At 44.7% G+C, this 27,287-nt stretch overlaps 1 protein-coding gene across 4 annotated transcripts in view; it reads left to right on the top strand.

Annotated features, from left to right (window-relative positions):
- ptk2ab (protein tyrosine kinase 2ab) overlaps positions 1 to 27,287 on the top strand; it is a 67,816-nt gene that overhangs the window by 34,552 nt on the left and 5,977 nt on the right. For 3 of the 4 annotated variants that reach the window (XM_080858419.1, XM_080858418.1, XM_080858417.1), the window contains 12 exons: positions 8,283 to 8,380; positions 9,471 to 9,555; positions 9,791 to 9,891; positions 10,377 to 10,492; positions 12,449 to 12,549; positions 12,704 to 12,793; positions 12,991 to 13,195; positions 17,883 to 17,994; positions 20,801 to 20,887; positions 24,040 to 24,183; positions 24,305 to 24,436; positions 27,251 to 27,287. The exon at positions 27,251 to 27,287 is cut by the window's right edge and continues 17 nt beyond it. In XM_080858419.1, the coding sequence (XP_080714545.1) occupies positions 8,283 to 8,380; positions 9,471 to 9,555; positions 9,791 to 9,891; positions 10,377 to 10,492; positions 12,449 to 12,549; positions 12,704 to 12,793; positions 12,991 to 13,195; positions 17,883 to 17,994; positions 20,801 to 20,887; positions 24,040 to 24,183; positions 24,305 to 24,436; positions 27,251 to 27,287 (1,308 nt within the window). Of the gene's footprint in view, positions 1 to 1,129; positions 1,151 to 8,282; positions 8,381 to 9,470; positions 9,556 to 9,790; positions 9,892 to 10,376; positions 10,493 to 12,448; positions 12,550 to 12,703; positions 12,794 to 12,990; positions 13,196 to 17,882; positions 17,995 to 20,800; positions 20,888 to 24,039; positions 24,184 to 24,304; positions 24,437 to 27,250 lie in introns of all 4 variants that reach the window. The other variant, XM_080858420.1, reaches the window with a different exon arrangement.

The following is a 27,287-nucleotide window of genomic DNA, read 5'->3' as shown; positions in this document are numbered from 1 at the left end:
TGTGTGTGTGTGTGTGTGTGTGTTTGCGCGTGCTTGTGTGCCTGTGTGTGTGTGGGTTTGCGCGCACAGCAAGCCTTAACCTAGATTTACAGTGTTTGCTCTACTTTTCCCCTGTTTGTGCCTATGAGCCCTCTGTGCTTTATTGTCCTGAACATCTCTGTGTCTGTTGTTTAGGTATGTGGTGAGGCTTTCAATTAGCAGTTAGTCTGAACACCTCTACTGTCATCTCTCTCTCTCTTTCTCTCTCTATCTCTCTCTCTCTCTCTCTCTCGTATAGATCTGAACTCCTCTCCTGTCATCTCTCTCTCTCTCTCTCTCTCTCTTGTATAGATTTGAACTCCTCTCCTGTCATCTCTCTCTCTCTTTCTCTCGCTCTATCTCTCTCTCTCTCTCTCTCTTGTATAGATTTGAACTCTTCTCCTGTCATCTCTCTCTCTCTTCCTCGTATAGAGTTAGTTTGAACTCCTCTCCTGTCATCTCTCTCTCTCTCTCTTTCTCTCTCTCTCGTATAGATATCTGAGTATAGATCTGTTGATCTGTTCCTTCAGCATGTAACAAACTGCGTTTTTTAGTTCACAAAGAGTGGCAGTTCTTCTTGTAATACACCAGCAAGAAGCAAAGGGCTATTTTACACTGCGACTGAACTCTGGTCACGGGAACGGACTGCATTATTAGGTGGGTGTTGGCCCCCTGGCTGTAGTGCGGTAGGGCTGCTCTGGTGTGCCTGTGAGGGAGGCGTGCGCCACAGTCCTGCTGGGGAGCGCTGATGTAACCTCCACCCCCTCAGGTTTCTGGAGGGCGCCATGAGCGTGTCTGCTGTAGAGGCACGCCATCTGGGCTCTAGTTGCACTGAGCTGAGAATTGAGCTGCCGTCTGTCAGTGACCCATCACCCTCGTGCTAAACACTAACACTGGGAAGGTGTTGGCCACACGCTCCCCATTCGCACCGTGACCTAGAAACTGGCCCTGACATAGGGGGAGTGGCAGTTATTCTACCCCTCACCGGACAGACAGAATTTGGTTGCTTATCGGCTAGTACCACACAATTACTCAGCAAAAGCAAGTTCCACCCACATGATTGACGTGTGTGTATCCAATGTTGTTTCCCCTTGCATCATCTGCTTTGAAGAGTACTATGGATTAGATGAAGGTAAAGGCTTTCTTTCTCCCCCCTCCCCTCCCCTCCCCTCCCCTCCCCTCCTCTGTATTTGCATTGTGGTTGTTGCTCGTACTGGTGTGCCTTTGTGATGGTGGAGAGTTATTTTATATAACCTGGATATAATCTGTCTTTAGTCTATGAGTCAGAACACTTTTTTAACTGGAGATGTGTTTGGTCTTAAAGTCTTTTGAAGCCATTTAGTTTTTTAAATGTTATAGATCACAAAACAGCTTTCACTCACAAACTCAAGTCACATGCTCAATGTGTCGGGCACTTAATCAGCGCTCGGGTTCTTGTCCTGTCTCTCTATACTGTCATGGCACATAAAGGCTAGAACATTAGAGATGTGACCTACACCACACCATATCACAATCATTTTTGTGTGCATGCATTCAAATAAAGTGTTGGGAAATGCAGGTTATGCATGACGTTGAATGAAATTGTTTTTCAGTTTTCACTAGACTATGCATGATGTATTGTCCGTGACATGATGTATTGTGCGTGACATGATGCGCTCCTCTGTTACTATGGGTTAACACTCACCTGGACTCTGGCCAGCACAGTGGCTTCTTCTGTTCCGTGTGTATTGAGCGGATACCTGCTTTTTATAAATTCGCTTTGATATTTCAACACTGTGCAGGGGGAGGGGGCGTGGTGGCGGCTAGCAATGCACCCTGATCATTTTTCACATATAATATCTGTGCAGGGGGAGGGGGTGAGGCGGCGGCGGTTACAAACACGCACATGTGTGTAGGCACATTAGTGAGCCGCAAATTACTTACTAGTCAGAATGGTGGTCCCTTGTCAAAACCAGTTGAAAACCCCTGTATTAGAGGATTATATCCAAAAGTCTGATGGAGCACAAACATGTTGGAAGTTAATAGTAAAATATTGAATATCTTGTGGTGAGGCCAGTGGCGGTTCTACAGGTTACTACGCCCCGGGCGAGGCCCCCTCCGAGCGCCTTTACAGAGAAGTTTAAATAATCAATGGGAATCAATGGGAATAAACATGCCCTTACTGCCTACATGCTAAATATCTGTCATTAAACGCTATATTAACTTCTTTCAGGGAGGAACAATTAGCTGCTTGGTTACTGCCTAGAATTCTATGCATGACACACTTCAACTTATTCCTGGAAAACTATACTTTGTCACGAAGGCAAATGGCAAATGTTCCGTCTTTGAAACTGCCTACAGAAGATATGAACATTCCGTTGGCTAATTACACGGTCCAACGTCAATGATGAACCTAAAACTGAACGTGTAACAGTTTTGTTGCAAAGCACAGTCTTATCGCGAAATTAGATCTCGTGTTTGTTGAGTTAAAACCGATTTATTGTTGTATTACATAGGCAGCAGAATGGCAGGCTAACAAATGTAAGAGTTATAGCCAACCACCAATTAACATTAGCCTTTCATCACTTCATGGATACCGTAATCAAACAGAGAGAGCATAGTGGCATACCTTTATGTTTTGCTCGTTTCTCCTCTTCTTCTTTTATTTTTTCGAAATTTGGCACCTGACGGATTTTTGCATTTTCCTATCCATCTATTATGTTTATTTTGCACTCGACAATCAACACATTCTCCATCCCCCAACACCGTCACTAGTACAGAAGTTAAGACTAAACCAATTCACCTCGACCTTGGTGACACATAATCGTTCAGTATTACCTATTTGTATAAGCCATTTCACACAATTCACAAAAACAAAAAACGTGCAGGAATTATAGGCCTGTAATTATACTATTATGAATGTGCGTTTTTTGCAAGAAAGTCGAGGTGTGACTGACTTGCGCCCACTAATTGTATTAGAGTATTGCTCTATAGCCTACAGTGGATCCCCCCGTCCCCCCCACTTCAGGGACGTGAAGTCATAGGAGGCAGGGGAGGCAGAGCCTCACCTGTCATTTTGAAAAGTAAAAAAAAATATATATATACAGTACTGTGCAAAAGTTTTAGGCAGGTGTGAAAAAATGCTATGAACTAAGAATGCTTTGAAAAATGTAAACAATCAATGTTTATTTTGTATCCATTTACATGGTAAGACTGAGCACAGCAACAAGACACAACGTAGTTATACTGCATCAGCAGGGTCTCTCCCAGACAAAGATTTCAAAGCAGACAGGGGTTTCAAAATGTGCAGTTCAAGCTCTTTTGAAGAAGACATTGAGGATCGTAGACGCAGTGGTCAGCCAAGGAAACTTAATGCAGCTGATGAAAAACCCATCAAGCTTATTTACCTTCGAAATCGGAAGATTTCAAGCAGTGGCATCAGCTCAGAACTGGCAGAAACCAGTGGTACCCAGGTACAGACATTTACTGTCCGGGGAAGTCTGGCCAGAAGTGGTCTTCATGGAAGAGTTGCAGCCAAAAAGCTCTACCCCGACAAGGAAACAAGGCCAAGTGACTGAACTAAGCACGAAAACATAGAAACTGGGGTGCAGAAACATGGCAGAAGGTGCTCTGGACTGATGAGTCAAAATTAGAAATATTTGGCTGTAGAAGAAGACAGTTTGTTCGCCGAAGGGCTGGAGAGAGGTACAATAATGAGAGTCTGCAGGCAACAGTGAAGCATGGTAGAGGTTCCTTTCCAGTTTGGGGCTGCATTTCTGCAAGTGGAGTTGGAAATTTGGTCAGGATGAATGGAGTCTTCAATGCTGAGAAATACAGGCAGATACTAATACATCATGCAATACCATCAGTGAGGCGTATGATTGGCACCAAATGTATTCTGCAGCAGGAACATAACCCCAAACATACAGCCAATGTCATTAACAACTATCTTCAGCTTAAAGAAGAACAGAAAGTCCTGCAAGTGATGGTATGACCCCCACAGAGCCCTGATCTCTACATCATCGAGTCTGTCTGGGTTTACATGAAGAGACAGCAGAATTTTAGGAAGCCTACATCCACAGAAGATCTGTGGTTAGTTCTCCAAGATGTTTGGAACAATTTACCAGCCGAGTTCCTTCAAAAACTGTGCGCAAGTGTATCTGGAAAATTGATGCTATTTTGAAGGCAAAGGGTGGTCACACCAAATTTTGATTTAATTTAGAATTTTCTTCTGTTCCTTCACTGCATTTTGTTAATTTATGAAGTATTGATGAAAATAAACTGTTAACACTTCCATTTTTGAAAGCATTCTTAGTTTACAGCATTTTTTCACACCTGCCTAAAACTTTTGCACAGTACTGTATATATATATATTTATTTATTTTATTATAATAATCATATATATTTATGTATTATAAAATAAATATTCATATTTCTCTAGTTATCTGTGTTACGAGTGTCATTTCTGCATGATTCCGATCATTTCGAGCATTTTTATTATCAAAATCGCTGAATTTGAGCATTTCCGGTTCCCAGTGACAGTGATCAAGCATAGACGTGCCGTGTACTGAGGCAAATGCATTGCTGTCTATGGACAGCCGAGCCAGTGCCTCAGTAGGGATTGCGCAATCACTCCAAACTGGGTTTTACGCATGCGTGCGCAAGCGCAGAACCTTTGAGTTGAGCTCAAAATGCATTGAAAAATATTGCTACTGAGGCAGGCAGTAGCACGGATTCAGTGAAGGGGGCGAGCATGAGCGCAATTCTCGGGTATATAGTCTGACGTTGGACCTCTTCTACACACTTCTACTTGACCTTGACGGCGAAAATGGAAGATTGCATTGCTAACCTGAAGCAGTTCTCAAAACTGGACTTTCAGTCCAAACAAGAAATTATTGATAATGGGAGACCAATGCTGGAGCTAAAAGGTTTGCTTCAAACGACGGGACAGAAGGTATGAGTGTTTCACGTTTCCCAACGGGACTACATATTCATGCGAAACACGGACCTCGCTAAAGGCTGCTGGCGCAGGAAAAATGCCTTGAAGTTGTGAGCAGAATAGGTGCTATTCCTGAGCTAGACTACTGACTGCATTCGCTCAAGAAGAGGAGGGAAATCGCGGGAGAAGACAACGGATTTCCACTGAAAGATACGGACAGTCGTGGGTGGATTACGTTTGTTTCACCTCTAATTGACGGTTACGAGCTCCAACAAAAGTGCACCAACTTTAAATTATACTGGTCAGTAGAACATTTTGGTATTGTGTGCTATGTCTGCGGTGTTTAACTGTTTGCTTGTGAATATGTTGTGTTAATAAATATGCAATTGTTTTTGTCTAAACTGCGAATTCAAAACTCTGTCCGAGTCATTTAAATTAGCATCCCAAAACCGTAGTTATATTGTCCCTAGACAAAATGAAATGAGCCACATCATTGGTGGGAGGGCTACATATGCTCGCTTGATACTATTAATATCTTATTTGACAGGGTGTAAAAGTTCAATTATCACACCGGTTGTACGTTTAGCTGTAAGCCTTGTAAAAGTTAGGTTAACAAGTCAGTTGAGTATTGAGCTGCATAACTTCTTATGATAAAAAAAAAAACGATTGTTTAAAAGTAATAGTATTAGACAATGAAACATAACGTTTTTTTCAGTCCTGGTCAGATGACAAATTTTAAACCATATGCATTTTTACATGTATGATGTATACATTTACATTTTTTTTAAACAACTAGAGATCGGAATGATGTAATCACTTCCGGTTTCTGTGCCTCATCAGCTAGGAACCTCACCGCACGTCACTGCCCCACTTGTCTGTTCCACTTGGGAGTCCCAGAGGTTAACTTTTCCCCCGCGCTCCCTCCCCTGCCCCGTTTTCACACATAAGGCACCTTCTTAGCAAGCAGGGGCGCAAGCAGGAGCGCCTGCAGCCGCAGGGGGCGCCAATTCGCCAATTCCCCACACAGTGATATGATAGATCAGTGGTTCTCAACCTTTTTTCAGTTTTGTACCCCCTGTGAAATATTTTTTCAGCCAAGTACCCCCTAACCAGCACAAAGCATTTTTGATTGAAAAAAAATATGTTATACACATCTCTATGCCATCATTGTCTGATTTATTAAACTGTCAGCACTGAAGATTGAACATTGAATATTGTGGCATTGAACTGAGTGCGTTTGCAATTACATTTTAGTAAGAAACTTGTGCTTATGCTTCGCTGAAAATCTTTGTAAGTCTTGGTGGCAAGGAGGCAACTGCTGTGATCAAGCTCTTCTCCAGGCACAGTCTGTTTCTCTGCTTTGTTTTGATCACAGTCATTGCAGAGAAGGAGGCCTCACATAAATATGTGGAGGCATAGGGTAGTAGCTGCTCCAAAGCTTTCTCTCCCAGGTCAGGGTGCTCCTGCTTCACACACATCCAAAACTGTGTGAGTGTGGATGTGGCAAACTTCATCTGGAGCCCACGGTCAGATGACACTTCCATGAGTGTTTCCTGATTAGTGACAGAGCTTCCACATGCTTCGGACAAGAGAAATGGGTTTTTCACCCAATCCAGCTGTGTAGATTTCTCCTCCATGTCAGGAAAGTAGGAAATTGAAAATTAAAATGTTGAATCAAATTGGTCTAATGTCCCACGATGACCAACTGGACTGGAGCTCTGTCCACATCCTCACTAGAGAGAAAATCATCAATCTGAGGAAAGCAGGTGAAATCCCCCTGTGCAGAGGCTCTCCTCCACAGCTCTGCTTTCTTCGGGAAGCCTCCCACCTTGTCATACAGGTTTAAAATGCTGGTGTCCTTTCCCTGCAGACATATTCAGTTTGTTCAGTTTGCTGAATATATCTGCCAGATAGCACATATTTGCAAGCCAGTCTGTGTGGCATTGGGGGATCTGTGCTCAATCAGAAAGGTCTGTACTTCAGATCGTAATTTCAACAGCCGTTTGAGTATTCTCCCTCGAGAGAGCCAACGCACTTCTGTGTGCAGCAGCAGTTGTGTGTGTTCAGCTCCCATGTTTTCGCGAAAAAAACCGCGCTTATTATACAGTTACTTGCCAAAACGATAGAAGACATTCCTCCAGAATACCTCTTTTGAATGAGTTTGTTGTCATTTTGTGATTTCCGCTAAGAAAAAAAAAAGTTCTGCACGCAAATGCTGAGCAATCCACCTTCTTACTTCAAGTTTCGATGACCTTCCGTTACGTTAACTAACCGGAGTACTTGCGGAATGATAATATTATGCAATGTGAATTAGAAGCAAAAAACGCGTTGTCAATGACAGCGGTGATAAACTTTACGCAGCAGTGAATATCAAGGAATTACAAACCTGCGAACGCAGACATTTAACCCACATATGGCCCATACAAATCAACGTACATTTTGGAACATTCTGAAGAGCCGTATAATAAGTATTTTGAAATGATTTTTGGATGGAGGCTTATTTAAAAAAAAAAAAATTTTTAAATCTCACGTACCCCCTGGACTACCTTCACGTACCCCCAGGGGTACGCGTACCCCCGGTTGAGAACCACTGTGATAGATAATAGAAAACCACTTCGCGGCCCAGATTATTATTTATTTATTTACTTGGTCGTGCCGCCCTCCACGTGACTTGAAAAAGTGCCGCCCCGGGCCACCGCCCGGGTGGCCTGTGTCTAAAACCGCCACTGGGTGAGGCCCCACTCGACGGGGTTGCATTAAGACCATCGTGGGGAATGACTGGCCTTGTAGTGTTATGTTTGTTGTGTTTCCTGATGCTTCCAGAGGGAGCCGCAAACTCAGTCCATGCATAATAGGAACCTTTTAGGGCCCGTCCGAGTGAGTGAGACATTGGAAAGAGGTGTTCTACCCAGTATATAGTAGCTGGAGGAAAGGAAAAGCTTGTATGAGCCTTATTATGAGCGGCTGATGCTGAGCAAGGAGCCTGAGGGGTGCCTGAGGGGTGCTGGCTGATGCAGAGGTTTATTTCTGTAACATTATTGTTTTTTCTCATTGACCCTGCATGTTGGATCTGTGGATTCTAATTGGTCACATGACTTTTGTTGTTACAGATCTGTGCTTAAGTGCATGAGTGTATGTGTGTGTGTGCACGTGCACGTGTGCATGTGTGTGTGTGGATGTTGATGTGCTCTGAGGCCTCTGTGTCATGCTCCTCCTCCCCCAGTACAGCCATGCTGGAGCAGAGAGGATGTGTGTGTGTGTGTGTGTGTGTGTGTGTGTGTGTGTGTGTGTGTGTGTGTGTGTGTGCGTGCGCGCTGTTGCTGACGTCTGACTGTGCTCTCTGCAGCTGGAGACTATGAGATCCAGAGGGAGAGGATCGAGCTGGGCCGCTGCATTGGAGAAGGGCAGTTTGGAGACGTTCACCAGGGAGTGTACATCAGCCCGGTACGGCACACTTCTACAGCCCCATACCCCTCCCACACAGACTCTCTCCTACAGACCCATAGACCTCCAACAAACAGACTCTCTCCAAAGACCTCCAACACATACATACTCTCTCTCTAAAGCCCCATACCCCTCCAACATACAGACTCTCTCTACAGAACCATAGACCTCCAACACACAGACTCTCTCTACAGCCCCATAGACCTCCAACATACAGACTCTCTCCATAGACCTCCAACACATGTAGACTCTCTCTACAGCCCCATAGACCTCCAACACACACTCTCTCTACAGCCCCATAGACCTCCAACACATACAGACTCTCTCTCTACAGCACCATACCCTGCCAACATACAGACTCTCTCTACAGAACCATAGACCTCCAACACACACTCTCTCTACAGCACCATATACCTCCAACACATGTAGACTCTCTCTACAGCCCCATATACCTCCAACACATACAGACTCTCTCTCTACAGCACCATACCCTGCCAACATACAGACTCTCTCTACAGCCCCATAGACCTCCAACATACAGACTCTCTCCATAGACCTCCAACACATATAGACTCTCTCTACAGCCCCATAGACCTCCAACACACACTCTCTCTACAGCCCCATATACCTCCAACACATACAGACTCTCTCTCTACAGCACCATAGCCTGCCAACACACAGACTCTCTCTCCTACAGCACCATAGACCTCCAACATACAGACTCTCTCTACAGCCCCATAGACCTCCAACACACAGACTCTCTCTCCTACAGCACCATACCCTGCCAACACACAGACTCTCTCTACAGCCCCATAGACCTCCAACACACAGACTCTCTCTCCTACAGCACCATAGACCTCCAACACATAAAGACTCTCTACATAGACCTCCAACATAAACAGACTCTCCAATGCTTAAAGTATCTGTGATGATGCACCAATTAATTTTGCTGAGCTGGTGAAAGAGACATACAACATTGACTTGGTGTTTTAAAGAGTTTGATCCTATGAATGCATCCTCTGTAGAGAATAGTGAATGATGGTGCTATGTTGCCCTGTGTCAGTAACACCATAGTGTGCTCTTTCCTCAGGAGAACCCTGCACTGTGTGTAGCCATAAAGACCTGCAAAAACTGCACCTCAGACAGCGTCAGAGAAAAGTTTCTGCAGGAGGCCTGTGAGTTTCATTCCTGTGTGTGTGTGTGTGTGTGTGTGTGTGTGTGTGTGTGTGTGTGTGTGTGTGTGCGCGTCTGGGTGTGCCTGTGTGTGCGCCTGTGTTTGCACGTGTTGGACATGTATTGTTCAACACTATTGTTTACACATTGTGAACACAACAGTATGGTGTAGTCTGTGTGGTAAATATGCTTGGGACGCAGTATGTCTGTGGTTGATGACATTTGCCCTACCTGCAGTGACCATGAGGCAGTTTGATCACCCCCACATTGTGAAGCTGATTGGCGTGATCACAGAGACCCCTGTGTGGATCATCATGGAGCTGTGCACCTTGGGTGAGGTGAGCATCACTTGGGTTCTCACTGGTCTACGAACAGCTAAGCCCCATTAAGGAGCCACATTTAGATTGAGGAAGAGCTTTGGAGACTAGTCACCATATCAGTAGTAATGCGAGTGAAGAGGATGAGGAGTGTGTGCCTGATAAGTTTGTCATTTCCATGGTGTGGCTCCAGGTGATCGAGCCATCTCTCATAATGGTTTGGCTGACAGATTTGAAGACCCTCATTACAAAGCTCTCCTTAAAATGTTCTAACTGCTCCATTCTCAAGTCGGACCATACAACTTTACTGTAATGTCAAATGTAGTCCCAAAATGCTGCGTTATTATGGCTGTGTCAGAGTCTTTCACATTTTGACAATGCTGAGCTTTGGCTGCCACCTAGTGGTGATGATGAGTTATAAGTGTTGTTTTGGTAGATAGAGTTCTACATTGAGGATGGTTGCTCTCTGGTCTGAATGTCCTAAAATGTTGTCCTCTCTGTTGCAGCTCCGCTCCTTCCTCCAGGTCAGGAAGTACAATCTGGACCTGGCCTCCCTCATCCTCTACTCCTACCAGCTCAGCACCGCCCTGGCCTACCTGGAGAGCAAACGCTTTGTACATAGGTCAGCGGTGTTCTCATTTCTGCATCATTTTAAAACAGAGCCTCGTTACGCCTCGAACCTATGTGATTACGTATGTGAATATTTATGTTCTCTTTAGAGATATAGCTGAACTTATGTGATTATGTATGTTTATTAATAGAGATATAGCTGAATGTATGTGATTACGTATGTTCTCTATAGAGATATAGCTGAACGTATGTGATTATGTATGTTCTTATAGAGATATAGCTGAACGTACACTACCGTTCAAAAGTTTGGGGTCACCCAGACAATTTCATGTTTTCCATGAAAACTCACACTTGTATTTATCAAATGAGTTGCAAAATGAATAGAAAATATAGTCAAGACATTGACAAGGTTGGAAATAATGTTTTTTATTTGAAATATTCATTTTGTTCTTTAAACTTTGCTTTCGTCAAAAAAGGCTCAATTTGCCGCAATTACAGCATTGGAGACCTTTGGCATTCTAGCTATTCATTTGTTGAGGTAATCTGTAGAAATTTCACCCCACGCTTCCTGAAGCACCTCCCACAAGTTGGATTGGCTTGATGGGCACTTGTTGCGTACCATACGGCCAAGCTGCTCCCACAACAGCTCAATGGGGTTGAGATCCGGTGACTGTGCTGGCCACTCCATAACAGACAGCATATGAGCTGCCTTCTTCTTCCCTATATAGTTCTTGCTTTATTTTGGAGGTGCGCTTTGGGTCATTGTCCTGGTGTAGGAGGAAATTGGCTCCAATCAAGCGCTGTCCACAGGGTATGGCATGGCGTTGCAAAATGGAGTGATAGCCTTCCCTATTTAAAATCCCTTTTACCTTGTACAAATATCCCACTTTAACAGTACCAAAGCAGCCCCAGACCATCATATTACCTCCACCATGCTTGACAGATGGTGTTAGGCACTCTTCCAGCATCTTTTCACCTGTTCTGCGTCTCACATATGTTCTTCTGTATGATCCAAAAACCTCATACTTTAAATTCGTCCAGAACACTTTTTTCCAATCTTCGTCTGTCCAATGTTTGTGTTTTTTTGCCCATATCAATCTTTTCTTTTTATTGGCCAGTCTCAGATATAGCTTTTTCTTTGCCACTCTGCCTATAAGGCCAGCATCCCAGTCGGCTCTCCACTGTAGAAGGTGACACTGGCGTTTTGCGGCTACCATTTAAAAAGCTGCCAGTTGAGGACCTGTGAGGCGTCTTTTTCTTAAACTAGACACTCTAATATACTTGTCTTCTTGCTGAGTTATGCACCGGGGCCTCCCACTTCTCTTTCTACTCTGGTTTCTGCTGTTCTCTAAAGGGAGTAGTACACACCGTTGTAGGAAAAGTTCAGGTTCTTCGCAATTTCTCACATGGAATAGCCTTAATTTCTAAGAACAAGAATAGGCTGGCGAGTTTCACATGAAAGTTATCTTTTTCGAGCCATTTTGAGAGTATAACCGAACAGATACTCAACTAGCTCAAATGAAGGCCAGTTTTATAGCTTCTCTCACCAGCAAAACAGTTTTCAGCTGTGCTAACATAATAGGGTTTTCAAGGGTTTTCTAGTCATCCATGAGTCTTCTAAGGCGATTAGCAAACACAATGTACCATTAGAACACCGGGTGATAGTTGCTGGAAATGGGCCTCTATACACCTATGTAAATATTGAATTAAAAACCAGATATTTCCACCTAGAAAAGTCATTTGCCACATTAATAATGTAATAATAAATGTATAGAGTGTATTTCTGACTAAAAACAGTGCTTTTCTTTGAAAAATAAGGACATTTCTAAGTGACCACAAACTTTTGAATGGTAGTGTATGTGATTATGTATGTTCTTATAGAGATATAGCTGAACGTATGTGATTATGTATGTTTTTCAATAGAGATATAGTTTGCCGTATGTGATTATGTATGTTTATTAATCTAGATATAGCTGAATGTATGTGATTATGTATGTCCTTTTAATAGAGATATAGCTGCTAGAAATGTCCTGGTTTCCAATGTGGATTGTGTGAAGCTGGGGGACTTTGGTCTGTCAAGATACATGGAGGACAGTTCTTATTACAAAGGTACGTCTTTGGGTAAATCAATCAAAATGCATGGTGTGGGCTAGGCATTTATTTATAGTCTATTGAGCTGTTTCAACTGAGGGAGATGTTAACTAACTATGCATGTGTAATGTAAATGCTACCCCAACACAAGTCATCTGTTCTCTCTCCTCAGCTTCTAAAGGGAAACTTCCAATTAAATGGATGGCACCAGAGTCCATAAACTTCAGACGTTTTACCTCAGCCAGTGACGTGTGGATGTTTGGTGAGTCTGTTTTTCTCTCTCTTTCTCTCTCTCCCCCCCCCCCCCCACTGTCAGCAAATAGAATGATGAAGTCTATATTACTCCACTAGACTTCATCATTCTTCATCATCATTCATTGGCAGTGAATAGATTGATTATATTACTTCACTAGGTGTCAGTCAGTGAATAGATTGATGAAGTCTATATTACTCCACTAGGCGTCTGCATGTGGGAGGTCCTCATGTACGGGGTTAAGCCTTTCCAGGGGGTGAAGAATAATGACGTCATTGGCCGCATTGAGAATGGCGAGCGGCTGGCCATGCCCCACAACTGCCCCCCTACCCTCTACAGCCTGATGACCAAGTGCTGGGCCTATGACCCTAGCAAGAGGCCTCGCTTCACGGAGCTCAAGGCTCAGCTCTGGTCAGTGGTGTCTATTTACTCCATATTAATACAGGCTCACACAACACACACATAAAGTTCATCAGCAACCAAACACACACTCACACAACACACACAAGAAGCTCATCTGCAACCAAACACACACTCGCACAGCACACACAGTTTGCATGTTCTCCCCGTGTTCACAAGTGGTTTCCTTCACTAAGAACCCCAACAGACAATCATGCTAAAGAACAGAACACTCTCCTGTCCGTCCCTAATATATGCAAGTGTGTGTTGCTGTGTGTCGTTGTGCGACAATAAAACTTACTGAAGTCAGCCTTGATTTTAAGTTCATCAGCAACCAGGCAAAGTTGTTAAGTGGGCTCTTTTTAATGCTGTAGAATGCTCCATTCGTTTGAATGGGGCTTCCCAACGTTCTGCGGTGCGTTATTAACCGATAGCGGACCGTTGCTATGCAATAATGACCGCTGTCAAGGAAAGTGGCCTTTTTGCCTCTGATTCACGTCTTTCGTAGCACTCCACAAGTAGTCCGGTAACTTATCACTGGAGTTTCAGCGGACGGTTGAGCAGCTGTGTTCTAAAGAATGTTCAACGTCTTTGAAGTTCAACGTCTTTGGCGAACTATTTCTCTGCTTTTTAACACTACGTATAGTAACAAATACATTGTAAAAAGACACACTGTGTTAAGTTATTTTTTTGTTTTGGCAAGTAGCCGTATAATAAGCGGGATAATGTATAGAACGCCGGTCATTGTCGCTTCGCGTCGGGGTGCTGTTCGCCCTGTCGGGGCTTATTTTCCCGACAATGACCTGCGTTCTATACATTATCCCTTACATAACACGCTCATTATTGTTGGAGATTAGATGAATATGACTGGAAGAACAGTATTTGAAATATCAATTCATGTATGGCAATGCCCAACTTTTGGAAACTGGTTTAAAGGTCGTGTTTGTCCTATTACCTTTTCTGACTCTCGAGGGCGCTGTTGAGCTCAGTGTAGGACGTTCCACTTGGGCTGTGGAAATCTCCAAATATGTGAAACTGTTTATATTCTGTTGCTAAGAGATGGATATAGCAATTCATGATATAGCAATTCATAGCAATTCAAGTCCTGAGTCTCATGACCAATGAGCTTTTCTGAGCAACTCACCCATTTATGACTCAGTCAACCACAGTTAAAGTGTGCCCCCTGCACTACTGTTCTAGGATCAGTATTTGCCCCATGAGCTCATAAAGGTGAGAGGAGAGAGAAAACTGACCTCAGGTCAGGCGTCTCTCTGAGTTTCTGACTCACTCAGTGCACGTCTGTGGTACTTCCTGTCTGGGGATGACCTCATTTCTTCCAAGGAGCCAGCCAGCAGGACACGCCCTTACCTCTCCTCTCCTCTCCTCTCCTCTCCTCTCCTCTCCTCTCCTCTCCACTCCTCCCCTCTCCTATCCTCTCCTCTCCTCTCCCTCTCTTTCTTCCCACCTCAAACAGGCCACAGGTACAGAAGCCAAGCCCCCTGAGGTCACTGTTAAGTCGTTCCCCACTGATGCAATTCCCAAACTGATGCAATTTCCCCATTCATGTACGTACCTGCTCTTGCTCGTCCTGCCAGTAATCTCCTACTCTCACCAGCCCTGGGCATAGTGCAGCAACAAAGGCAGCCAGGCAGATTCTTACCTCAAGAGTCTTCAAGAGTCTTGCTGTGTCTTTTCATTCAAGGCGTAGCCAAACCCTTATGAATAGTTCTAGACATCATACATCAAAGAACACCCAAACACACCGTGCTTGAGGTACTCCTGTCATCTCATCACAGATGTGTGATTGATCTTGAACCTACACCTCAAAGCATTCTGATGCATCTTTGATGCAGGCCAGGGTGCATCACAGCTCCCTTCTCTGAGGACCATTCCATCGTGTGTGTGCGTGTGTATTTGCGTGTGTGCATTGAGTGCATGTGCATGTTTGTGTGTGTGTGTGTGTGTGTGTGTGTGTGTGTGTGTGTGTTTAGAGGGGAGTGGGGGCTGTGTTTTCAGAGGCTGCACTTTATTGCGCTGTTTTAAGAGCTGGCATGATTCAGGCCTCTGCTGCTCCAACCACATCAGTGCAGCTCACGACTGCAGAGGAGCAGAATCTGTGTCCTGGAGACGCTGTCAATATTTAGACTCTTAATACTATTTATATGAAGCACCCTTGGCCATGAAAAGCCGAGGATGCAGGGCTGTCTAATCTCACTGTAATATCACTTAGAGAAAAGTTTCCTCTTTTCTGTGTGTGCATTCTTTCACATGCTTCATGATGAAAAGGATGCTGTTATTGATGATCCTATTATTCTCATCAACACAATGAATACACTAGAATGTTGATTTAGGCTGACATATATTATGAACAATAATACACCCAGTCTGATCTACCAACAGATGAAATGATAGTAAAAGCAATGAATGAACATGAATAAATGAATTCACTCAGTCAGTCTTGTGAGAGACTGGGAGAGGGTCTTATTGTAGAACAGTGAGAGTCTGAGGCTCTACAAGTTGGCAATTTTGGTAGGCCTAGAGTTTCAGTGGTTTGCACCAACTTGGCCGTGAGATGTTGTTCTAAAATGGTGTGGTCATCTGAAGAGCCAAATCAGGGAAGCTCCCCTCATTGCATTTTCACTGTCTTTAACTACCTGACCTGGCCCTGATACTGAGGCCAAGTCTACTTCTTCAAATAGAAAAGAGTTAGTTCAGACCTTCTACATCCCTATCTGTGTGTGTGTGTTTGTGTGTTTGTGTGTTTGTGTGTGTGTGTGTGTGTGTGTGTGTGTGTGTGTGTGTGTGTGTGCTGGCGTGAGCTGCAGAGGGGCTGCGGAGGCTGAAGGATTCAGATCTCCCTCCACACTGCAGTGCAGCACAGCCTCGGCCTCCACACAGTGGCCCCCTGCCAAACCTAACAGTCTGCCCAGCCTGAGTGAGTGAGCAAGCGAGTAGGAGGCGGAGGCAGCATCGGAGAGGGTCAGTCGTCCTTCTCTGTTCTCCTCTCACACTCTCTCAGTCTGTCTGTTTCCCTCTTTCTCTTACAGGTCCCTTTACTTTACCTCTCTCTGTATTCAGTCTATCTTCTCAAACTCTCTCTCTATCTCGAGCATTTAGCAACTGATCAATCATCTCTCACTGTGGGTGCTGGTAAGTTCTAGATGTTTGGTTTGCTGTTAGCTACTAGTTGAATGAGGAACAGTTTGTGTTTGCATGTCTGAACTGGCTGGGTACAGTATTGTGTGTTAAAGGGGCGGCCTTCTTTGCCAGACCGATAATGCCATGTTAAAAATAACGATTTTGGCATGTTCCCCTTTGGTTGTCGTGCTTTGAATCTCTGAAATGCGGCGTCTCTGAATGTTTGGCTGTAAGCGTTTGAATGGGTAGCAGAGAGGACAGTTGAAGTGTGTGTTGTTGAGCTTGAGGACATGTGGTGTGGATAGAGCTGTCAGGTTTGTGCTGAGAATGACAGGACAGGTGGCCAGCCCCATGGTGCCCCACGGCTCGTCACGAATAACGTTGTTTCCAGAAATACCCCCTCCCCTCCACCTCTGCTCCTATCCTATACTCTCCTATTCTATCCTCCACTCTCCTCTCCCCTCCCCTCCCCTCCCCTCCTCTCCTCTCCTCTCCCCTCCTCTCCCTCACACTCTCCACATCTGAGCAGGCTACACACTTACTCTGGCCTGAGCTTTTGAAAAATGTCTGCACTGTTGCAGCACTGGCCTGTTTCCACACTCCTGTAAGTCAGGTAAGGGGTTCTCCGTGGTGTTCTTACGCCTTTAAGTCAGGTAAGGGGTTCTCCGTGGTGTTCTTACGCCTTTAAGTCAGGTAAGGGGTTCTTATTCCTTTAAGTCAGGTAAGGGGTTCTTATTTCTTTAAGTCAGGTAAGGTGTTCTTTGTGGTGTTCTTATCCTGTGTCATATCCATGAGGGTAACTGAGTTGAATCAGGTGCTAATACTTGTGCCTCTGTATGGATTGTATTCTGTGGTGAGGACCACAGAGGGATGGTGAAACAGCCCATTCTCCCTTCATGCTTGAGTAGCCATTGCACCCTGATATGTGTGTCGAGCTTCACTATGAAGCCCTTCTCTGCTCCGCTATAAATGGATTGTGTGTCTGATGGTTATTGCAGCCTTTGGGGGAGCAGAATGTGGTTTGGTGTGTTTGAACAGCTCTTGTGCTCTCTCACTCTTCCTATCCAGTGGGTTTTCGTGTGAATTGGAGCTCTTTAATCACTCTAGCAGATCCATGTTCAAGGCCCAGGTCAGCCACCTGAAAGAGTTGTGCTTTTTCCGCTGAAAGGGATTTGCCTTAACCATCCATCAGTGTTTGCCTGAAACTGATCTGGGGCTATTTCGAAGAGTTTTATTTTTTGACCTGGCTGAAAAGAAAATGAACTCTTTCCACCTGGGATCAGACTTCCTACCTCCCACCTACACCTGGAATTTCTATTGGAAAATCTTCTAGCTTGGTAGACTGAAGCCAAGGGTAAAAATCTTCTAGTTAAATAGAGGTGTCTGTTTTGGTTAAGTGTGTGTCTTCTCACTGTTGGGCTCTGTGCTTGCTACCTGGCAGAGTGACCTTCTTTTAAAATGGTTGAAATGGGCGCGCAGTGGCTACCACTACTGCCCACTCTCTGTACCAGTGCGCACACTCAACAATGTGTTCTTCCTCTTCCTCCTCTTCCTCACACAGCACCATACTGGCTGAGGAGAAGGCCCAGCAAGAGGAGCGCAACCGCATGGAGATGAGGCGGCAGGTCACAGTGTCCTGGGACTCTGGAGGCCCAGACGAGGCACCACCCAAAGTAAGTGCTGTGTGGCTGAGTTCCCTCAGGGCACTGAAGGATGTGCTGTGTGCTGGGGTGGTTGAGTTCCCTCAGGGCACTGGAGGATGTGCTGTGTGCTGGGGTGGTTGAGTTCCCTCAGGGCACTGAATGATGGCGTTTCCCCTTTTGTTTCTATCACTTAGTTTGAGGGGTTTGTTTTTTTCATTGGTTGAGTTCTCATATCAAGTGGCTTGTTGCACAGTTGCTGGCTGACCTTAAGAATAGCTGGAATATCATGGGTGGTCTGATTCCAAACCATCCAGTCTGGCAGCTCCTCAGGCAGGAAACCATGCCTGTTAGGGCTCTGCTCATCGAAATGCTGTGGTGAAGGTCTGAAAAGCTGCATGAAATCCAGTGAGAGAGGCTTAAGATTCTTAGGGTCATAAAAGCACCATTTGTCCTCTGAGTAGTCCAGCATAGCCTACATAGAGGTCTGTGTGGTGTGCTTGAACTGCTATCATAGCCCATTGACCTAGTTAAAATATAGGCAGTACAAGGATATGTGTAGTTTGGTCCAATAAATGAAAGATGTTTTATATGTAGGTTTATTGTGTTGGCAATGTTTTGATTCTCATGGTACAGTATTTCAGCTGTTGATTGTATGTCTGACTGTTTTGATGTACATCCTAAAAGTTCAGTTTACTCACACCTTGTCCCCACAGGCTGATGACAGTCATAGGCACCTTTTTCCTTCTTTAGGTCACGTATCTCCCTTATAACTCATAGCAGAAGTGCCCCCATTTACAAATCTGTTCTGTTTGCCAGGACCCTTGCTGCACACGGACTGCATCTGTGTTGTCTTTGTCAGTGTTTCTGCGCTCAGTGTGGTGATTGATCAGCTCACCCCTGCTGACAGACACCTCCCCAACACACATGCAAACACACCTCCCTAACACACACAAATACACACACACACACACACACACACACACACACACACACACACGCGCGCGCGCACGCTCAAAACAGCTTTTGCTGTTGCTGCTGGCTGTCTCCCGCTCTGTGTGTGGGTTCAGGAATTTACAACCCTGCCCTGCCCTGCCCTGCCCCAGCGAGTTGTGCTGTATGGCTGTCTATCTGTATGTCTGTCTGTATGTCTGTCTCTCTCCCTCTCCCGTCTCCATGGGGTCTTGTCTTAAATGAGTGTTGGAATTTGTTCTGTATGAAATGAGTTTGTGGCTGTGATGCGTGCGCTAGTTATATCTGTTCTGTTTGTGCAAACAAATGTGTGTAAGATCCATTCATTTGGTGAGTAAGTAAGTGTGTGTGTGTGTGTGTGTGTGTGTGTGTGTGATCCCTGTGGCCTGTGTGTGTGATCGCTGTGGCCTGTGTGTGTGTGTGTGTGTGTGTGTGTGTGTGTGTGTGTGTGTGTGTGTGTGTGTGTGTGTGTGTGTGTGTGTTGTCTGCAGCCCTCCCGTCAGCCTTCCCTCCATCACAGCTTTAGCATGGACTGTCTGTCTGCACCAGTGTCTGCTGGGCCCCCACTCTTCGGCTCGCAGCGCTCACTCTGCTTTAGGGAGCCTCCCCTACCCCCACCCCTGCCCCTGCGCCTACACCGCCAACCCCCGCTGCTGCTGCCCCCGTCCTGCCTCAGGAGGAGCCCCTCTCTGCCCCCCCGGCCCATGCTTACCTCACAGCTGCCACAGCACCGCTACGCTGCCTACCCACAGGCAGGTGTGACAGGAGAACTGATCCGAAGCACCAGGCTTCTATCAGAATAGGCTAATCTGCTAAGTGAAACTTGAATTTGACCATGCTAGCATCTGTCCTATAGCATTTTGAATTATCTTTTGCCTCCAGCATTTGTTAGCATTAGACTAGCATTAGCATAAACAGGGTTTGTATTTAGCATAGCACACCAAGCTGGCATTAACAAAGTAGATCTTGAGGTTTTCAAAGTGCTACATTTGTGCATCATGGTGAGGCAAAAAAAATCTTCTATATTTATTTTGTTGTGAAATGCTAGGGAGCGCATGCCTAACTGCAATGCGGGTTGGTTTTTATGGCATGCAAACTGATTTCTTTGGGGGTAAATGTTCCAACTGACTGCTCAATGGCATTCTGTGGGCTTATGATTACTCTGTGTGCTGTCAAATTGAACTTTCCCCTTAACCTAACTCTTTGCTCCTATTGCATAACCCTTATTGAAATGTCTTTATTCAAGGGTGTATGAGTGGGTTTGGATGATTTGCACGCTGCACATTGTCCCTCAGCCCTCATGCTGTCTCTGTGTTTTGTGTGTGTTTTTCCTCATCATTCTAATGTTCTCCACTGTTTTTCTGTGCATCCGGAGGTATGGCCTCGAGACGCAGTCTATGAACGGGTGTTTCAGGTAGAGAACCCCTCGCGTCAACTCAAAGGAGCAAACTCCTGTTCCACGCCCAAATGGAGATTTGTTTTGCCTGCCTGTATAAATCAGTCACACTGCTGTGGGGCCATATTGATCTCATCATCCCTCCCGGGCCATGTGTAACAATCAAATAACCAACTCGGATGTCAGTTCTCCCTTTTGACGTGCTAACTGCCTGCCTCTTTCTTTAGATTTTGTTTGGTTATCCCTTCCCCTCTCACAACAGCTCAAAGTTAACACATACACACAAAATTCATCTGGTTTTTGTGTGTCCCTGTGTTGTGCCAGTTGTTAACCGTGCTTTCTGACAGAATGCAGTGTTGGGGGAGAAAGATAGAATGAGCGTGTGTGTGTGTGTGTGTGTGTGTGTGTGTGTGTGTGATGATGATGATGCGAGACATTTACCAGTATGGCCTCCTGCTTCCCCGTGTGCAGCCCAGCAGGCCTGGTTACCCCAGCCCCCGCTCCAGTGAAGGATTCTACCCCAGCCCCCAGCACATGGGTCAGCACAACCACTACCCGGTATGTCTGCTACCCTCACCATGATGCTTGTGTTGCACCTCAGTAGATGGATCACAGTGTGAAGACCAAGTATATCTGTGGTATAATTGACAAATGACTATTAAATGGTCCTTTATATATATATGGGCCATTCTACCGAATTTGTGTAATATGCAGTCCCTCAACAATAAAAACTATTTACAAAACAATTAGGTATTTAGCCATAGATATTTACTAGGAAAATGTTATGGTCTATATAATCCAATGCATTAAATGAGATAGTGATAAGCTAAATATATACAAAATCATCATTTATAGGTTACTTTCTATTGGGAAGTAGCTGTCCCCAACCCTGACATCTAAATTTCAATGCCTTTAAATAACACTTTTCATTTTTTTTAGATTTTTTTCAATTATTTAATTTCAAAGATCTTTATGATTGGGTTAAAACAGAACTTGGAATATTTAGATTTATTGTGGGTTTAATTTTTAAATCAATTAACTATACTCAAAAAGTCATGTCCCTAGTTTTCATTTCACTACCGAAACTACCGAGGTTTAGTCCATTGGCTGAGCCTGTGTTTTAGCCACGACCCTGCATTTTTGACCATGAAATTACACTGCATCCCTGTCCCTCATGGTTGAATGGTAAGTAGCTAAATCCCATAGTTTTTATATAAATGTGTTCCAAAGTCTGAAAATCGACGTGTAACCTTAAGAATTGTCACTACCGAAACCCATGTTTTCTTCAATTAAGTGAACCTTTTGGGGTTTCATGCAAAATCTTATGTTTGTATGTGTGAACACCTCTTCAAAGATTTGTTTGCAAGCCGTGTGCTTGCTAGAATTCTTTATTAATGCTTAAAGTAAGCTAGAATTGTCACAACCGAAACAGTCACTACCGAAACATATGGTAGTGACCAGATGATTTCGGTAGTGAAAAAATGAAATGGTAAGTAGTTCAATCCCATCACTTTTAAATATATGTGTTGTGTGGACTAAAGGGCGGCCTAGAGCACGTTTTTGGAAGCTTTTGGGAGAGAAATGAACATCCATCCAACAGTGCAGTCACTACCGAAACAGATAAATTGAACTTGAAAATTTGGTAAAAATGTCATTTTTATGGATTTCATTGTGAAAACCTTCAAGAAATATTTGTTAAAATACTCTTCAGAGAAGGGAAGGAAACACAATCTGAACAGGTCAATAATAGTACTTTTTTACTGTAGTAAATGTGATGTTTCGGTAGTGACAATTTTTGGAAGAGGAAAAACATTCCAACACATTCTGAAAATACAATATAAAAATTGACTGTTCTTTTACTAGATATGTGTACTTTAGATATGGTACAATATACACACGGACAAAGTTTTGGGAATAAAACAAAAAAATTCAAAATATTTCTGACGTTACTTTGCACCAATTCGGTAGAATGGCCCATATATACAGTGGGGAAAATAAGTATTTGAACCCCTTGCGATTTCACAAGTTTGGCCACTTGCAAAGAAATGTGTGATCTAGAATTGTAATGGTAGGTGTATATTAACAGTGAGAAACAGAATATCAACAAAAAAATCCAGAAAAATGCATTTTATAACATTTATGACTTTATTTGCATTTGATGCAAAAAATAAGTATTTGAACCCCCAAAACTGACTGACAAAAATGACTTAGTACTTGGTGGAATAACCCTTATTGGCAAGCACAGACGTCAGACGTTTCTTGTAGTTGGTCACCAGGTTTACAAACATCTCAGGAGGGATTTTGGTCCACTCCTCTTTCCAGATCCTCTCCAAATCTTTAAGGTTGTGTTTTCAATGGAAGGGAATGAGGGAATGAGGTTCAAGCCCAATATTCCACGTTACATGGCCCCATCCATAGTCCCCTTGATGCGGTGGAGTCGTCCTGTACCCTTGGCAGAGAAACAGCCCCAAAGCATAATGTTTCCACCTCCATGCTTGATGGTGGGTATGATGTACTCTTGGGGTCATATTCAGCATTCCCCCCCCTGTCAAACACGGCAAGTCGAGTTGATGCCAAAGAGCTTGATTTTGGTATCATCTGACCACATTCTGTCTCCCAATCCTCTGTAGAATCATTCAAGTGTGCAATGGTAAACTTCAGATGGCCCTGTACATGCGCTTCCTTGAGCAGGGGGACCTTGCGAGTGCTGCAGTACTTCAAAAAAGTACGGCATGGTCTGTTGCCAATGGTTTTCTTGGTGACTCTGGTCCCAGCTGCCTTGAGATCATTCACAAGCTCCCCCTGTGTAGTTCTGGGGTTATTCTGCACCTTTCGAATGATCACTGATTCCGCACGAGGGGATATCTTGCATGGAGCCCCAGACTTAGAGGGGGTGACAGTTGTTTGGTGTTGCTTCCATTTATGAACAATCGCACCAATAGTTGTCTGCTTCTCACCAAGCTGCTTGCCAATGGTTTTGTAGCCCATTCCAGCCTTGTGCAGGTCTACAATCTTATCTCTGACGTCCTTGGACAGCTCTTTGGTCTTGCCCATGGTGGTGAGGTTGAAGGTATGAAGTATGATTCTTTGGACAGGTTTCTTTTAAACAGGTCACCAGTTGAGATCAGGTATACCTTGTTAGACCTAATGAGGACTAATCTGTGTGCTTTTTGGGCACATAACTGGCCATTGGGAGCCAGAATTCTTGCTGTTTGCTTGGGGGTTCAAATACTTATTTTTTGCTTCAAATGCAAATAAAGTCATGAATCTTATAAAATGCAGTTTTCTGGATTTTTTTGTTGATATTCTGTTTCTCACTGTTAAAATACACCTACCATTAAAATTCTAGATCACACATTTCTTTGCAAGTGGCCAAACTTGCGAAGTCGGCAGGGGTTCAAATACTTATTTTCCCCACTGTATATATATATAAAAGCTCCTTTACACCATCCTCAAGTACCAGAAGTGACTCATGCATATGTTAATCAATGTAGCTATGGTATCATTTTAGCACGAGCAGGGGAATATCAGAACCAACCCAGAGATATCACTGTCTGTTCTCCATACCACACCGCTTCTGTACCTTTCTGACACCTGGTCTTCTAGTGAGAGGGTTGTGTGTGGAAGGTCTGGCCTGTCTCATACAGCAGAAACTCATGTTGTCCTGCGCTGGTCGTGTGTGTGTGTGTGTGTGTGTGTGTGTGCTGCAGGTCTCTGGTTACCCCGGCGCTCACGGAGTGCCACACATGCACAGTGGGGCATACCCCCTTCAGGCGTCCGGTCTGGAAACGCACGACGGCTGGAACCATCACAGACCCCCGCAGGAGGTGCCCATGTGGTCACCCAAAATGGAGGTGAGTTGTGAAAGACATGGCCACCATTGCCAAGTGACATGTACTACAAGGCTCCAATAGTGATACTTTGTGTCTGTGTGTCTGTGTGTGTGTCTGTCTGTCTGTCTGTCTGTCTTTGTAGGATGGTGGCCCTTTGGACATGCGTGGTCTAGGACAGGGCCTCCCTCAGCACCTGATGGAGGAGCAGCTGATGATACAGCAGCACCAGATGGAGGAAGACCAGCGCTGGCTGGAGCAGGAGGAGCGCTTCCTGGTCAGTACATCTCTGTCTGTCTGTCTCACTGTCCCATCTCTGTCTGTCTCTCTCACTGTCCCATCTCTGTCTGTCTGTCTCACTGTCCCATCTCTGTCTGTCTCTCTCACTGTCCCATCTCTGTCTGTCTCTCTCACTGTCCCATCTCTGTCTGTCTCTCTCACTGTCCCATCTCTGTCTGTCTCACTGTCCCATCTCTGTCTGTCTCTCTCACTGTCCCATCTCTGTCTGTCTGTCTCACTGTCCCATCTCTGTCTGTCTCTCTCACTGTCCCATCTCTGTCTGTCTGTCTCACTGTCCCATCTCTGTCTGTCTCTCTCACTGTCCCATCTCTGTCTGTCTGTCTCACTGTCCCATCTCTGTCTGTCTCTCTCACTGTCCCATCTCTGTCTGTCTCACTGTCCCATCTCTGTCTGTCTCACTGTACCATCTCTGTCTGTCTGTCTCACTGTCCCATCTCTGTCTGTCTCACTGTCCCATCTCTGTCTGTCTGTCTCACTGTCCCATCTCTGTCTGTCTCTCTCACTGTCCCATCTCTGTCTGTCTGTCTCACTGTCCCATCTCTGTCTGTCTCTCTCACTGTCCCATCTCTGTCTGTCTGTCTCACTGTCCCATCTCTGTCTGTCTCTCTCACTGTCCCATCTCTGTCTGTCTCTCTCACTGTCCCATCTCTGTCTGTCTGTCTCACTGTCCCATCTCTGTCTGTCTGTCTCACTGTCCCATCTCTGTCTGTCTCACTGTCCCATCTCTGTCTGTCTGTCTCACTGTCCCATCTCTGTCTGTCTCACTGTCACATCTCTGTCTGTCTCTTTCTCTGACCCATCTCTGTCTGTCTCACTGTACCATCTCTGTTGAGTCCCATAGACTATCTTAAGCTTTTCACGCTGGAGTGCCTAGAGACTTCTGTTGGTGGCAGATGATGAATAATAATAATGGGTCCTACGAATGAGTCAGAACTCCAGTGTAAAGGGTTTTTGTGTGAGGCAACACGCCTTCCAGCAAGAGCTCTGTCATCAGGGTGTGATGCAGGCCCAGTGGAAAGAGGAAATAGATAGTCTTACTGATCTCCAGTCTCCTCTTAGTTCCATTTGTTGAGCATGGAGCACCTTGGTAATGGGCTCAAGTCTCAAAGAGCACCAGTGCAAAGTGACAGGATATCTACACTCTTAGTTTTATAAAGCCACGACTAATTATGTATATAGAGGCTATGTTCAGGCCTTAGTTTTTACATTTGGAGAAGAGTTAACCTCTTTCTGTAAGGCTGTATTGTTGAGTGGCCTTAAAGAAAACAAATGTGCACATTACATTTAGTGTTACTTTTATCTCAAAGGATGCTGAAATTAGGCATGGGTGAGTTCTGAGTGGTGTTCTGAAGTTGCATCATTAGACTATGGGGAACAGCTGCCGAATTAGAATCTCTGGTATTCAGAAGCACATGCTTCATGTCATTTCTGGATAGGCGAATGAATTCCATGCCCAGGACAAGCTGTCACATTGTTATCTGAGTGCCACAGATATGAAAATAACAAAGAGAAAGGATACAAGGCCACTGTGGGGGTGGTGCTGCTCTAATTGTGCCCAGATGTTGGAGTGGAGGAGATGTCCGCTCATGGCGGGAGCTCTGTCTTGTCATTATCTTAGGGATGTCTCCTGCAGAATGTCTGCTTGTGTTGAAGAGCTAAAACTGTAATGGTGGCTTGCATGAGAGGTCTGCCAAATGGCAGGAGATAAGCAAATAAATGACTGCGTATGATAATCCACTTGAGGCACTTGTTCAAACACATGGCTCACACTGTGCTTAAGATATAGTAACTATGAAATGAATAGAGAAAACAAACACTAAAAAAATAAAGATAAAACCGATAATCCAAATTACACGAAACATTATATAGAACTTTAGAGAGAGAGAGCGAGCGAGAGAGAGAGAGAGAGAGAGAGATGATGATGAGGGTGTGTGTAAGTGAGAAAGAGGGAGGAGAAAAGGGCTTGGCAGAAAAGTTGGTTAACGTTCTGCTCAGTTATCATGAGTCAGCCAAGGCACACATATACGTGCTGCAGAGCATGAACCAGCTCTGGACACCAGCACCCACTCGCTCGCTCGCTCGCTCACTCACTCACTCACTCACTAGGTCAGTCAGTCACTGGCTCACTCACTAACTTGCTCGCTCGCTCCTGTACTGCCTCTGTTGATGGAACTACTGGCTCCTCCAGCCTCATGCGCATTCAAGAGACGCTTCCACGCCGGAACACATCAGAGGATGCAGATTTTCAAGTCCTGCTTTGGCAAACTGGTACAGCACACCGGGGGCGGGAAGGGAAGGGCTGGGGCTTTCTATGATGGCTGTGGGGAGTATCAGCATATGCTGTTGCTGATGCTGATGCTGTGTGTCGAACCTGACTACTGTGCTGTTGGTTTCCAGTCTGTGTCTGAGAAGAGAAAGAATTATGTGGGAGAAAATAATTGTTTCCAGGGTTTGGTTTGTGTGTCTGTCAGATGCATGCTGTCTGGAGTGTGTGGAGGTTAAAATATTACAGAAACTGTGCTTGAGTTGGACCGTGTTAATGGATATATAGAAAAGGTCACATGGATAGAGGGAAAATCTGAGAATTTCATGATCAATATTTGACCATGGCTAGAAACTGGATGAAACACTTGGTAAAGTGCTAAAGATTTCTATGTGCTTCAAAAACAATCCTCCAGAAGCCTATTTCTGAAGCATGGTGCTTGCAGGTAACACTGTAATTTGATATTTGTTTGTTGCTGAGGTGATATCTGGGTCTTGTTCCCTCTTCCTTCTCCCCTGCCATCAAAAGAAGCCTGAATCAAGGGGAAGCATTGACAGAGAAGACT

This window comes from Sprattus sprattus (assembly GCF_963457725.1).
Source record: "Sprattus sprattus genome assembly, chromosome: 19".
Classification (NCBI taxonomy): Eukaryota; Metazoa; Chordata; class Actinopteri; order Clupeiformes; family Clupeidae; genus Sprattus; species Sprattus sprattus.
Note: the sequence above shows the minus strand (reverse complement) of the source record. Positions and strands in the feature narration are given on the sequence as shown.